We start from the raw sequence: 15,123 nt of genomic DNA on the forward strand, positions 1-15,123 counted from the left end.
ATGTTGCCATATACTCTACATACTATCCTTTATCAACTCAGAATAGCTCTCTCTGTTTACTACCCCAAGAAGGAGGCTTCTATTTCTATTCACTACCATCAGTCTCCCTTTGCATCTACATATACTTGGTCCTTATTTAATACCAGAGCAACTTGCACATGTTTTAAAGATGTGAAGTTTTAAGTCTATAAATATGTTGGAATCTCACCTGAATCTTAAGCACTCCAACCACCTGGGCTGTAGGTGGTGTGATGGTGAACTTCCACTCTGATCTCCAACGACCATTCCTATTAAAACACACACACACAACATTGCAGAATTAGCAATAAGCACAAGAAAGAAGTGATTTGCCACTGAGGTACAGAAGTTGGGAAAGAGGGGTGCAAAAAAAGAAAAAAAAAAAAAAGAGAGAGAGAAACTGTCATTTCCAGTTTGGCAAACCCAAAGCTCTGTCTACTCAAATAAAAGTCTGAATCTAAGTGGCCTGACCATAAGCCTTTTCTAAGTTATTTTGACTTTCATTTTTCCTTTTTTCCCTCGAAATGGAAAACCATGCCTATTCTGCTCATGGGAGGCTCTTCCAAAATCAGATGAATAGGCTGCTGAGTTATGCAATTAACTCAAGTAGCATTAACCCTAAGCCAAGTAAAACTCAGATTTTCAACAGGGCACTTTACTAATCACTTGTTCTCACTCAAAGTAAGAGTAACTTTTAAAGGAAAATATAATTATAAAACCCAGAACTGTAAGGAATCTTAATCTCTCATTTACAGATAGAAAACTGAAGTCTGTAAGTTAAATAATTATTCCAAGCTAGTTGGATTAAAAACCAAGTCTCAACTGCTGGTTTCTTTTGGATATAAATTAGATACAAATAGAAGAGAATATCTATTTCTTACCAGAAGTTTTTAGGCTGAAACTGGTGGCTTTCAATACATGCAATAATAGTCTGTTGCCCATCGATAGTTTTAGCATAAACCTATCATTGGGAAAACAAAAATAGTTAAATAGACTCCAAACACATTTAATTTAAACAACACGCATTGTACAAAAGTGGCGTGTTAAATCCTTGGGGGAGACAAAGAATCAGATAAAATGAGCTTACAACACAATAGTGCACATGGGATATGAAAACAAAGCAGAACATGTTAGGTTCTACCAGAGACAGTGATACAACGAAAACAGAGGGAAATACTGCTCTTGGTTTGGGGTACAAGGCGAGTGCCATTTAGGCGGGGTCATACAAGACAGATGAGATTCTGATAAGTGGAGACTGAAAATAAAGGCGAGACAGGAAACTAAGGACTTGTTCAGTGAAAGGCTGATAGTTCTGTCATGTTTGGAGGGTGTGTGTGAAGTGAACTAATGAAAGACAAAACAGGATGGTGGATTTAGGTCATGTAATAGTAGATGTAAAGTAAGAAGTTTAAGACTTTATTCTATAGGCAAAAGAGAGACAGCAAAACATGACTAGAACTAATATTGTGGGAGAATAATCAATACTGGTATTCAAGATAAAACGAAGAAAAGCTGAAGCTTGGTTAGGAGGCCACAGGATTAATCTAGGCAACAAGCCAGGGTTGTATTAAAGGGAATGGAAAGGAAGAGCTGCATACAGAATGCAGAAGAACAATCAAAGTCTAGCAGAATATTGCAAATGACAGGCAAAGGAAAGAAGGAACTAAAGGGTGACTAAAAAGATAGTGGTGTCATTAACAAACTGGGAACTACAGATGGAGATATCTAGTTAGTAGTTAGAAACACTAACTCTTCCTTAGTGTGGGAGAGGTGAATAGAAATGCAATCACCAAGGGAAAGTAAGAAAAAAAATAGTGCTATAGTCCACAAAATATGTTTCTACATCTATTTTCTTTTTCCTCCAATAAATCTGATGAAATATATTGTTATCATCTACAGATGAGAAGTTGAAGTTCACAAAGCTTCTTGCCTAAGGTGACTCAGAAAGTGGTAAAGCTAGAATCCAAAGGTAGAATCCCCACTGTTTTTGTGACACCGAAGTCTATGTTACTTTACCTGCATTAAATGAACTATGAACTTTGGGGAATGCCTACATTTACAAAGGTAGGGGAAAAAAAGAACTTAGTACAAACAGAGTAAGAATAATTAGGGGGCTGGGTGCAATGGCTCACACCTGTAATCCTAGCACTCTGAGAGGCCGTGGCAGGGGGATCACCTGAGGTCAGGAGTTCAAGACCAGCCTGGCCAACACGGTGGAACACCGTCTCTACTAAAAATACAAAAATTAGCCAGGTGTGGTGGTGGGTGCCTGTAATCCCACCTACTCGGGAGGCTGAGGCAGGAAAATTGCATGAACCTGAGAGGCGGAGGTTGCAGTGAGCTGAGATCATGCCACTGTACTGCAGCCTGGGCAAAAAGAGCAAAACTCCAGCCTAAGTAAAAGATAATTTCTAGAAGAAGTTGATTGGCTTCAGTGTGAAATGCCATTCGGAAGTCATAGACAAGGAAAAGGACATTGGACTCACGAAGCATTAGTAAACTCAGAGCAGTTTCTGTACAATGGGGACTAAAGTAAAAAATCAAAGGGTTCAGAAGTAGAGAGAGGAAATGGCATTAGCAGGGGAAGAATGTGTACTGATTTGGTGGTGATGCAGAGAGAGATGAGAGAAGGGAAAAAGTGGAGAAGAGGGAGAAAGGGCAAAGTGGAAAGGGCAGACAAAGAAGGAGAAATAAGCCAGGCATGGTGGCTCATGCCTTGTAGTAGACACACACACACACACACACACACACACAAATTAGCTAGGTATGGTGGCATGCACCTGTGGTCCTAGCTACTTGGGAGGCTGAGGCGAACGGATCATGAGGTCAGGAGTTCAAGATCAGTCTGGCCAATATAGTGAAACCCCGTCTCTACTAAAAATATAAAAATTAGCCAGGTGTAGTGGCAGGCGCCTGTAATTCCAGCTACTCAGGAGGCTGAGGCAGGAGAATCGCTTGAGCCCAGGAAAGGGAGGTTGCAGGGAGCCTAGACCACACCATTGCACTCCAGCTTGGGAGACAGAGTTAGATTGTCTCAAAAAAAAAAAAAAAAAAAAAAAAAAAGGTTTTCTGTCAGTTTCAATCCTTACAAAACATGGGGGATTAGATGCCTGTCAGAGGACAACGAAAAATGTTTGCAACACACTATGTAGAAAATGTGATAGGGAATAATGAGAGGAAATTATGGACTACTAAGCAGGTGAGCTGAAGACATAGTCATAGGACACTTACATACAGCAGACACCATCAGAACAATTCCATGACTTTCTGTAGCTCATTTGATAGCTAAGGACACAGTAGGGTTATCTGGTGCTGGAGCTCTCCAAATTAAGAATGGGTAGTGACAAACTTTGAATGCGTAACAGACAATAAATTCAAAGTATATTTAGGATTAAACAGTCAATTTCTAAATGGGAGTCTATCATGTCTCCCCTTTGCAATACTGGCTTCCCAACAGGAATTCTATACTTGTTCAGTCCACCATAATGGGTATTCTCATTTAAAAAAAAAAAAAAAAAAAAAAAAAATCAAACAATGACACCTAGCCTAACATTTATCTAACATTTATGTAGAGCTTACTTTGTGCCAGGCACTGTTCCAGGCATATATTACATATATTACTAATTCATTAAATCTTCACAACAACTCTATGAGGTAAAAACAATTATTTCCATTTTACAGTCAAATAATTGAAGCACAGAGATGTTAAGTAATTTACCTAAGGTCATACAACTAATTAATTGGCAGGGCCAGGATTCAAACTAGTTAGTTAGGCTTCAAAGTAAGTGCTCCTAACTGTATTCTAGACTGCCATGTAATTCATCATTGCATATTTAAAATACTCTAGTGAAAATTGCTAAAAGAGATTTTCCCACAACAAAAAAATGATAAATATGTGTACTAATAATCCATGTTATCAGTTCAATACAGCCATTCCACAATGTATACATATTGAAAACATCACGTTGTACATACCATATTTTTGTCAATTTAAAAATAAAAAATATTCGAATCAATATTTTTCTTAACATGCCATAATTTTATAAAGGAAAAATCATGATAAAGTCAAATTTATCTATTTTTACAGTCAAGAGGTAGTAAAAGAAAATCAGGCCAGGCGCAGCAGCTCACGCCTGTAACCCCAGCACTTTGGGAGGCCAAGGCAGCCAGATCACCTGATATCAGGAGTTCGAGACCAGCCTGGCCAACACAGTGAAGACCTGTCTCTAGTGTCTGTAACTAAAAATATAAAAATTAGCCAGGTGTGTTGGTGGGCACTTGTAATCCCAGCTACTCAGGAGGCTGAGGCAGAAGAATTGCTTGAACCCAGGAGATGGAGGTTACAGTGAGCTGACAAGGTGCCCCTGCATTCTAGCCTGGGTGACAGAGTGAGACTTTGTCTCAAAAAACAAAACAACAACAAAAAAAAGAAAATCATTCCTGATTTTTAAAAAATCGTTTGGTTTTTTTGTTTTTTGTTTTGAGACAGTCTCACTCTGTTGCCCAGGCTGGAGTGTAGTGGGGTGGTCTCAGCTCACTGCAACCTCCACCTCCCTTGTTCAAGTGATTCTTGTGCCTCAGCATCCTGAGTAGCTGAGACTACAGGTGTGCACCACCACATCCAATTACTTTTTGTATGTTTTAAGTAGAGACAAAGTTTCACCATGTTGGCCAGGCTGGTCTCGAACTCCTGGCCTCAAGTGATCTGCCCACCTTGGCCTCCCAAAGTGCTGGGATTACAGGCATGAGCCACCGAACCCAGCCAATTGTTTAGTTCTAATAGTTTTGATTACCTAATATAAATATTTAAACTATGTAGAAGTAGCTTTGTGTAAAAATGCCTATATCAAAAAGTCATAAATATGAGCAATAGCTCTCTAAACAATCTTAGTATACCATTTTTTCTCTGTGTCCAAACCAAAGACCTTTTAGATCTGGGTAAAAATACAAACAAGAAAAAAATTAATTTAAAAGGTTAATTTTAAAAAAGAAAGAAAAAAAAAAAACAAAAGACCTTTTCCTGATGGGTGTAAGGCATTTCTCATAAGTCAAATGTGAAAACAGAATACACCGATATCTAAATTTTTTGTGCATTGGGATTTTTTTTTTTTTTTTTTTTTTTTGAGACAGAGTCTGGCTCTGTCGCCCAGGCTGGAGTGCAGTGGCCGGATCTCAGCTCACTGCAAGCTCCGCCTCCCGGGTTCACGCCATTCTCCTGCCTCAGCCTCCCGAGTAGCTGGGACTACAGGTGCCCGCCACCTCGCCCAGCTAGATTTTTTGTATTTTTTAGTAGAGACGGGGTTTCACCATGTTAGCCAGGATGGTCTCGATCTCCTGACCTCGTGATCTGCCTGTCTCGGCCTCCCAAAGTGCTGGGATTACAGGCTTGAGCCACCGTGCCTGGCGCATTGGGATTTTAAAAAGAACTTTTCCATATAAAAATTTCCATTTATTTATACCCCTTTCCAAAATGATTTAGGGAATAAAATGCAGAGGAGAAGAGAGCATGACTAAGAAGAAAGAAGGGATGTTTGGTAGGCCAAAGTCTCCAAAGGATAAGGTAAATATAAGAAAACACTCTTTGATAATGAAGCAGATACTTAACAGTACAGAAGCCGTTAGAATAATGGTCTTTCACATAGGCTCTTAAAGCACTGTCACAGGATTCTCTCCAAGACTTCAGACCTCCATCTACTTCTTCTGGCTGAGGGTCACTTGCTTCTTTCCGTAAGTGGTCAAATTTAAAGGAAATTTTGTTTCTTGGATCTAAAAATCTGCTATTACCCAGGTCACCGTGCTCTGTAATTAAGACCTTCCAAAGAATGATTAAACATATGAGTAACTTTGTAAAAAAGACAATTCTTACTGCCTTTTGTGAAACACATCAATAAAAATTCTGAGGCAGTTAACTTTTCATTTCGTCAGACTTCTCTTTCATAATTTTTCAACCAAGTCCCATATTATTAAGAATATTACATTTATGAATAAGTCAACTTTAAACTACAAAATATCCCCCATATTAATAATATACTTCATTTCTTGGTTTCTAATATATTATCTATATAGTTATTTTATACATAGCTGTGATAACTTTTATGTACACTTTTGTATTTTTTTCACAGATTTTTTCCAGAGTCATTATGAAACTTTAGGGCCATTACACTTAGCATTTATAATAGGTAACACATTCACATGGTTCAAAAATGAAAAAATACATAAAGTAAACTGTTTTCTCACCCCATTTTCCAACCACCAAAATCCTAAAGTAATAAATAAGTAGTCTAAATTTCAGGAGTGCCTCTGTTTTTCCATTAAATATGTCTGCTGTTACTCTTATCAAGGAGAATTAAAGACAGCTGGAAAACCTGTACGACTTAAATACTTCCATTTTCACTGTTCTTGTTAGAGGCTGCTCTCCTTTCTTGTCAAAGAAACTGCTAGTGTTATCAGAAAGAGGAAAAATATCATAACATGTAGAGTACGTACAAAAACTAAAAAAACTAAGACAAATTTACTCAGCACCTGGTTCAGACATCTGCTTTGGTTTCTATTAATAAGATTTCTACTATCTCCCAGGCATAGCCTTCTAAAAGGCAATTATTACCTGATCTTCATATCCTTCTATCTTCACAGGCGTGAACTGATCCATGTTATACTGGGCAAATGCACTGTTTTTTTAAAAAGTTTTTTTTTTTTTTTTTTTTAAAAAAAAGGAGAGAGAGAAAAGAATTATGTGTAAATAAACACAAAGGTGGTTCACAGAATAGTTAAAGGAAATGTGAAAACAGTACCCGGTACTTTTCCCCTTTCTCCCCAGACATCCAGTGTTAACATAATGCCTTCCAGCTTTCTGAAGGGACTCCTCTCCACGGAGATCTTGGAAGCTCCTTAAACTCTGAAATTACCTTTTCCTCTTTGCCCTAAGCTCCAAAAGACCCTCTACTTAGACAATTCCAAAGTTGGTTTGTTTTGAGATAGTCTCACTATGTTGCCAGGCTGGCCTCAAACACCCAGGCTCAAGAGATTTTCCCATCTGTTTCCTGAGTAGCTGGGACTACAGGTGCGCACCACCACACTCAGCTAATTCCAAAGTTTGAAGCAATCTGATTATTGTGAACTGCCAACAATTTTAATCGTTTGGGCAGAAGCTTTCAGTAATTCAAAAGAATTTTCCATTGATACACTATTTTGGAAATGATTTTTTTTTTTCTCGGCTCTCAAAGTCACGAGAAACTATAATTAAATGTCAGAAGGCATCTGACATGTGAAGAAGGTGAAGTGAGAGTTGAGCATGAGTCAAGTATAAAAGCAGAGCCTCAGGCACAGAGTAGTTATTTTTAAAAGAGGAATGCATAAATAATCAAAGTACATGCCTAATATTACTGTTTATTTGTCCAAAGCTTGATTTTTGAAATTCTGCATTTTTAATGGCTCTCTAATACATTTTACAAAGCTAAAGCAAAAAACAAGATAAAAGAAAGATGGAAATAAGAGTTATACTTATATTCTTGAAAAGTATCTGTCTTCTCCCAGCATTCCCAATTTTAACCTATTAAAATAGACGGCTAGTATTTTTTTCCCATGTCAGACAGGTAATGTGACAACATAACAAGGTTTGAGGGAGGCACATCTCACATGCATGTGAAAACTCAACCATCACACTTATGAACTACAAAAGGATGGAGACCACTAGTTTCAAGCAGAGTGTTAAACTTTCCCTAGGCTTTTCAAGATAAAGCAAAATAACAAAATGTCAACTTCTTCAAATATTTAAAGCTTTTTTTTTTTTTTTTTTCAGATGCCAGGCTGGAGTGCAACAGCGTGATCTTGGTTCATTGCAACCTCCACTTCCCGGGTTCAAGTGATTCTCCTGCCTCAGCTGGATCATCTACTCAGCTAATCCTGAGTAGCTGGGATTACAGGCATGTGCCATCACGCCCGGCTAATTTCTGTATATTTAGTAGAAACAGGGTTTCTCCATGTTAGTCAGGCTGGTCTCAAACTCCCAACCTCAGGTGATCCACCTGCCTCAGCCTCCCAAGGTGCTGGGATTACAGGAGTGAGCCACCGTGCCCAGCCTCTAAAGCTAATTTTCAATCTTATTTTGTTAAAAGTTATTACTGTCTATTTTGTTTATTTATTTATTTTTTTTTTGGGCGGGGGATGGAGTTTCACTGTTGCCCAGGCTAGAGTGCTGTGGTGCAATCTTGGCTCACTGCAACCACCACCTTTCAGATTCAAGTGATTCTCCTGCCTCAGCCTCAAAAGTTATTACTGTGTTTTACTTCTTTTTTTTTTTTTTTGAGACGGAGTCTCGCTCTGCCGCCCAGGCTGGAGTGCAGTGGCCGGATCTCAGCTCACTGCAAGCTCCGCCTCCCGGGTTCACGCCATTCTCCTGCCTCAGCCTCCCGAGTAGCTGGGACTACAGGCGCCGCCACCTCGCCCGGCTAGTTTTTTGTATTTTTAAAGTAGAGACGGAGTTTCACCGTGTCAGCCAGGATGGTCTCGATCTCCTGACCTCGTGATCCGCCCGTCTCGGCCTCCCAAAGTGCTGGGATTACAGGCTTGAGCCACCGCACCCGGCCTGTGTTTTACTTCTTAAAGCACTACATCCCCATGTAGCAAAATTAATCCCAAACATATTGGCTCTTCCGAAAGGATATAAATTATTCATAAAAAGTAGAATAAATATTAGTTTTAAAAAAAAAACGAGTAGGAAGTAAATATTTTATTCTAGTATATGTCCTAAGACTATGGATTACAAACACTAACACGAAAATGTCCTTACCTTTAATTCCATCTCAAGTAAACAGGATCTCCATTTTATCAGCTGCCTAAGCCAAAAACTTGGGGTGATCTTTGATTCTTCTCTTTCTCTCACACTTCACATCCAGTCCATCAGTAAATCTTGTAGGCCCTACTTAAGTACATATTCAGAATCTGACTCCTTCCCACCACCCCCACTGCTACCACTCTAGTCCAACCACTAGCATCTATTCCTGAACTATTCTAATAGTCTTGCAATTACTCATCTTACCTCAGCTTTTGCCCCTCTACACAGGAGCTAGTGATTATTCTAAAATATAAGTCTCATTATGTTATTCTCTGCTCAAAACAATCTCACTATCTCTGTCAGAATGAAATTCACTCTTTAACGTAACTTACAACACCCTACTCATTCCAGAAGCTCTGGAATTATCTGGGGATGGTTCTGGTGGCCAGAAACAGGAGCACATCCGGGAAAGATGGCAAATCTTAGCTACTTCAAGACCTTCATTTTATAAACACTGAAGGCAATAATTATGGTAATGATTATGAAAACATTAATTGAGCAGTTACTATGAGGACTATGGCCAAGGGACTGAAATGCTTTAATACAGAAATAAGACTGAATTTTTCTTCTCTATGGAAAATCAAATATTTGGGTCTTCTCTATGGAAAATCAAATATTTAAAATTCTCTTAACAAGAGGGTTCCCCAAGAACCTATAGTCTATAAGAACCAGAATATTTATAAATACAAAGCTTTAGTGTCAGTGCAATTAAAGCAAATGAAGTATCTGAACTACATACCAACTTCTCTTAATCTTAGCCAAAAGGCGGAGAAGCTATATACCAGCTTCTCTTTGGTTCTAATTGGAAATAGGATAACAGGCTTTAGTTTGCAATCACACTCGGGTGATATTCAACATCCACCCCTTTCAGCTTATCAAGTGATGTACAGAGCAGATTTATTGTGGGTAGCTCTCAAGGATAAAACTGGGACCAGTATGGCAGGCAAACTGAAGAACTTGCCTTGTGAGATTGTGAATTCCTTATTACTAGAAGCATTCAGATTAGATAACTGTCTATTGACAGATGTTGATGAAATTCTTTCAGTGAAAGAAAGCAGAGAGGAGTTAAACTAGCAAATGATGAATGTCCTTTTGTATGGCAGATTCTATGAATCTAAGAGAAACCATCATTACAGTATATCTGATGTGAGCCTAGCTTCCTTAAATCAATGTATAATTAGGGTATCATTCATGATGACAATTACAGTAAAGCTATGCAAATTCTGTTTGCAGAATCTAGCCCCAAAATGAGTTCCAAAAAAGCAGTATGGACAGGGCAGATTGTTTCCCAGGCAGCAGCTCTTACAACAGTTTTCTATGGCTAAAATCTAAACCAATTATATATCATACCCAATGACTTTATGATAATTATTTGTTGCTCTGCATCAACATGTCCTTGTTCTGTCTCCCCATCCCTACCCCACCTAGCCATTATCCAACTCTTTACAAAGGAACTCTGAGCCAGTTGGGTAGACAGCAACTGAAACAGAACTTTGTGTTGAAGAGTAGAGTAGTGATAAAGCCAGAAACAGGGAGCGTTGAAAGCTACAGCAAGTTTAGATTTTATTATAGAAGGTATCAAAAAAAAAAAAAAAAAAAAAGAGGCACCATTGTAGTAGTTTTGAAGGCAAGGACACAATGGAAATATTTTAGAAAGATTAATTAGCTTCAGAGTGATAAGGAGTCAATGATTAGGTAACCTAATCATGCTTTTATCCTATGGTTAATTCTCACTATTAAGGCACTTTATTAATATTTGCTATTCTTAAACATTATCATTCCTCACTGGCAGATCATTCCTATGTATAGCTAGCTGTTTAAAAAAACTCAACATGAACTAGAACAACTATAAAGGAAAACCTAACAGCTAACATTAAACTCTGCTTTAATGGGGCAAATGTGGGCAGAAATAAAAACTAGTTCATATATTATAATAAGCTTTGAGGAAGTAAATAACAATGGGGGAACATGTTTTTTCCAATTAAAAAAAACAACGAAAATTGCTAAACCCAATTGCTTTACTTTGAAGTATTTTAAACTTTGTTTTCAGGGCGCTAGTTCACTGTCAACATAGTTTATCCAATGTTAGAATAACATTCTAAGTGGATTTGGAAAGATACTTACTGTGCTGCCCCTTCCCTGAGGAGATTGTCATTATTAAGTAGTAGCCGAACATCTGAGGAAGAAAAATGTTACAATGTTCAGTGGAGGATAAATTTGAGAAATTTTAGCAGATTTCTAGATGCAACTTTTAAAATTCAGGCTTTGTAAGATTAGTCTTCAGGTGTACTATATGAGTAGAAATTCTAAACATGCAAATATAAAGATGCTAATGTTCACAGATTTGTGTACAATTATGTGTGCTATATAGTCTCAAGGAACTTCATAGCAAATGAGTAACATGGTTTATAGAAAGCCACAGTTAAAGAGTGCTAATTCTGTATTTAAATGAATCCTTTAATATGAGCATAGATTAAGAATTGCAGGCTCTTCTACAATATCATATCAAGAAAGCTAGGCACAATTCAGCCAGTGACAGTGAAATTCTTAAAACACATTTTTCATTGGAGAATCTAATGTGAGGTCTACAACCTTTTTAAAAAGCTGTGTGTCAGAAGTCTAGTCACTTTTTTTTTGGAGACGAAGTCTCGCTCTTGTCGCCCAGGCTGGAGTGCAATGGCGCAATCTCAGCTCACTCCAACCTCCACCTCCCCGGTTCAAGAGATTCTCCCGCCTCAGCCTCCTGAGTAGCTGGGATTACAGGCGCCTGCCACCACGCTCAGCTAACTTTTGTATTTTTAGTAGAGACGGGACTTCATCATGTTGGTCAGGTTGGTCTTGAACTCCTGACCTAAGGCGATCTGCCCACCTCAGCCTCCCAAAGTGCTGGGATTCCAGGTGTCAGCCACCACACCTGGCCTGTTAGTCAAGAATTTATCTGAGCTAAAGTTCAAGAAGAATTTTCTACTGAAAATCGAAAATTTCGGCTGGGCGCGGTGGCTCACGCCTGTAATCCTAGCACTTTGGGAAGCTGAGGCGGGCGGATCACGAGGTCAAGAGATTGAGACCATTCTGGCCAACATGGTGAAATCCCATCTCTTCTAAAAATACAAAAATTTAGTGGAGCGTGGGGGCGAGCACCTGTAGTTCCAGCTACTTGGGAGGCAGGGGTTCCAGTGAGCCGAGATCACGCCACTGCACTCCAGACTGGCGACAGAGCAAGACTCTGTCAAAATAATAATAATAATAAAAAGAAAAAGAAAATTTCAACAGGAAAATTTATTTAAAATGTTACTAAGAATTTAGTCAATGTAAAAGACTAGAAAAAGGCTGCATTTGTTTCCTTTGCTGTTGGTGCTCAAAAGCCACAAACGGTTTTATAAAAAATATCTTGATTTACTTCTGTTATATCTTATACTCCTTGAAGCAAATGTTTATGTTTCTCCCAGTCACTTTTCCCAATTTTAGCAATCAAGATTATTATTGACTGTTCTACCATCTGGACCAGGTACAGAGGAATATCATACAGTTACTCTCGAGTAGCTAACTTTCTAATATAAAATTAGAATGTCAAAATAAATGTTTGCTAAACTGAACCAAGATGTACAACAATTATTATTTTACTTAAGGAATCTTTAAGATGAACTTAATAACTTAAAATGGGATTATGGTTATTTCATCATGAAGTTTAAGATGCTCCATCACATTTTCCATCTTGTAAAATGTATTAAGACAGCAGATAGTATGGAAAGTTGTAAATGTATTTAACTGTGGTTCCCCAACCTGCTGCGATTCAGAATCACCTGGTAAAGAACTTGATGAAATACAGATTAACCAGTTCCACCTCAGATCTAATGAATGCGAATCTTGAGGGGAAGATAAAGCTGAATCTGCATATTTAACAAGCTCCCCAGATATAGTCAGTTCAGCCCCAATGTCCCAAAAAAGTATTCCATAACATGTGACTTCCTAAGGCAAAGCACTAAAGAAAATTAAGCTATGATCTATAAGGAAAAAATAAAACTATGAAAATAATTTAATATTTTCTACATTTATTGATACTAATCTGCCTTAAAATCTTTTCTCACATAAGACAGGCATCCTAATTTATGGGTTAGGAGCTTTACTTTGACTCAGACCTGGGTTTGAATTCTTGCTTTGACATTTACTAACTGGAGGACCTTGGACAAGTTATTTTAATTTCTTCGAATCTTGGTTTACTTAGCTATAGCTACAACAAGTCATAAGAATTAAAACAGATAGCAAGTACTCAATAAATAATAGTAATTAAGGAGGGATTAAAATACTAATCTTTACTCACCATTGAATACTTCATTAAATTCCCCTGGGGGTGCATGAGTGATGAATTTAGCAGCTATGCGTACCTAAAGAGAAACAAAATTTACACTTAGAATTATGAAGAGTAACATATAAAAGGAGAAACAATTAACAAATTACAAAATTTTCATCACATCCCTTGAAAAAAATGTCCTGTTTAAACATTTACTGTTTAGCAGCCTTCAAATTTTCTTTTCATAAAGCACCCCAAAGCTGTTACTATCAATATAGGTACATTCTGATTTGGGAATATATGTGTTTTGATAAATCTGAATTTGTCTTTCAAAAACAGGATAATAGTTTTTGACCAAATACATCACATTCACAAAAAGAGAAAGCTATGATCTAGATTATGAACATTTAAGCAAAACTAAATAAAATATTAGCAAATTATAGCATACCAATACCAATTCTCCCAATACAAGGATGGTTCAATATAATAAGTTACTGTAACTTACAAATTAAAAGACCAAAACCATGTGATCATCTCAACTTATGCTGAAAAAAAATTAACACCTACTCCAATATCATAAAAAACCAAAACTATTAGTTTTTGGTAGATATAAAATAAATGCCTTTAACTTAATAAAGGGCTATCTACCAAAATTTTACAAAAACCTTAATAATGAAACATAAGCAATGTCACTAACTTTATTAACTAATTAATTTATTTTGAGATAGGGTCTTGGCTGTTGTCCAGGCTGGAGTGCAGTGGCATGATCAAGGCTTACTGCAGCCTCAACCTCCTGGGCTCAAGCGATCTTCCTGCCTCAGCCTCCTGAGTAGCTGGGGCCACAGGCATGTGCCACCACACCTAATTTTGTAATTTTTATTTTTGTAGAGACAAGTCTCACCATGCCCAGGCTGGTCTCAAACTCCTAGGTTCAAGTGATCCTCTGGCCTCGGCCTTCCAAAGTGTTGGGGTTATAGGTGTGAGCCACTGTGCCTGCCCTAAGTCATCAACTTTAATACAAGACAAAGATGACTCCTATCACCTCTACTATTCACCACTGTATTAAAGGGCATAAGGAATGCTATGGAAAATATTTCTTCTGTTACTCAACCTAGTCTCTGTCCTCTGCCTCCTGTTGCCATTCTCCCTTTTTAGATACACTATTATAAATGGATGATAAAATGTTAGGTTCTAACCTGCTTATCTAATTGTTTTTCTCTAGATTGTATCTTTTTTGTCATTTTATGCTTTGTCTGGGGAAAATGCTTGACTCCAATCCACTAATATGCTCTTCATCTGTGCCCATTTTCCTGCCCAATTTTTTTTTTTTAAGAGACAGGGTCTTGCTATATCGCCCAGGTTGGAGTACAGTGGCGTGATCATAGCTCATTGCAGCCTCCAACTCCTGACCTCAGGAATCTTTCCGAATCAGCCTCCTGAGTAGCCGGGAGTACGGGCACTCGTCACCAGGCCCAGCATAACAATTATTTTGACTGTTCAATTTTTAATTTCTAAGACTTTTGGTAATTCCTTTTGTCATTTTTTTTTTTTTTTTTTTTTTTTTTGGGTACTGGCAAGTATGTAGAGCAATGCAATTTCTTTTAGTGTGTATACAATCATCTGTATTAGGACATTAACTCCTTATTTAATTTTTTAGGTGTTTTTTCTCAGAGACAGGGTCTCACTTGGTTGCTCAGGCTAGAGTGCAGCAGTGTGATCACAGTTCACTGTAACCTTAAACTCCTGGGCTCAAGTGATCCTCCTGCCTCAAGTTCTCAGGTAGCTAAGACTACAGGTGTGCGTCACCATGCCTGGCTAATTTTTTTAAAATTTTAATTTCCTGCAGAGAGAGGGTCTCACTATGTTGCCCAGGCTGTTCTCAAACTCCTGGCCTCAAGTGATCCTCCCAACTCAGCCTCCCAAAGCACTGAAATTACAGGTGTGAGCCAGTGTGCCAGTATAACTACCCATTTTAAAGTCT

The 15,123-nt window shown here is 38.0% G+C and overlaps 1 protein-coding gene and 1 non-coding gene across 2 annotated transcripts in view; both read right to left on the reverse strand.

Annotated features, from left to right (window-relative positions):
• Positions 1 to 15,123, reverse strand: part of LOC105479186 (capping actin protein of muscle Z-line subunit alpha 1) — a 45,817-nt gene that overhangs the window by 10,186 nt on the left and 20,508 nt on the right. The window contains exons 2-7 of the mRNA XM_011737059.3: positions 13,173 to 13,236; positions 10,976 to 11,027; positions 6,623 to 6,686; positions 5,624 to 5,830; positions 900 to 979; positions 209 to 287 (exon numbers count right to left, since the gene is read on the reverse strand). Of these exons, the coding sequence (XP_011735361.1) occupies positions 209 to 287; positions 900 to 979; positions 5,624 to 5,830; positions 6,623 to 6,686; positions 10,976 to 11,027; positions 13,173 to 13,236 (546 nt within the window). The remainder of the gene's footprint in view (positions 1 to 208; positions 288 to 899; positions 980 to 5,623; positions 5,831 to 6,622; positions 6,687 to 10,975; positions 11,028 to 13,172; positions 13,237 to 15,123) is intronic.
• On the reverse strand, positions 7,601 to 7,699 carry LOC112426217 (small nucleolar RNA U13). The gene has a single exon (XR_003017505.1). It is a non-coding gene; the product is annotated as a small nucleolar RNA U13 (small nucleolar RNA).

This window comes from Macaca nemestrina, chromosome 1 (genome assembly GCF_043159975.1).
Source record: "Macaca nemestrina isolate mMacNem1 chromosome 1, mMacNem.hap1, whole genome shotgun sequence".
In the NCBI taxonomy this organism is placed as follows: Eukaryota; Metazoa; Chordata; class Mammalia; order Primates; family Cercopithecidae; genus Macaca; species Macaca nemestrina.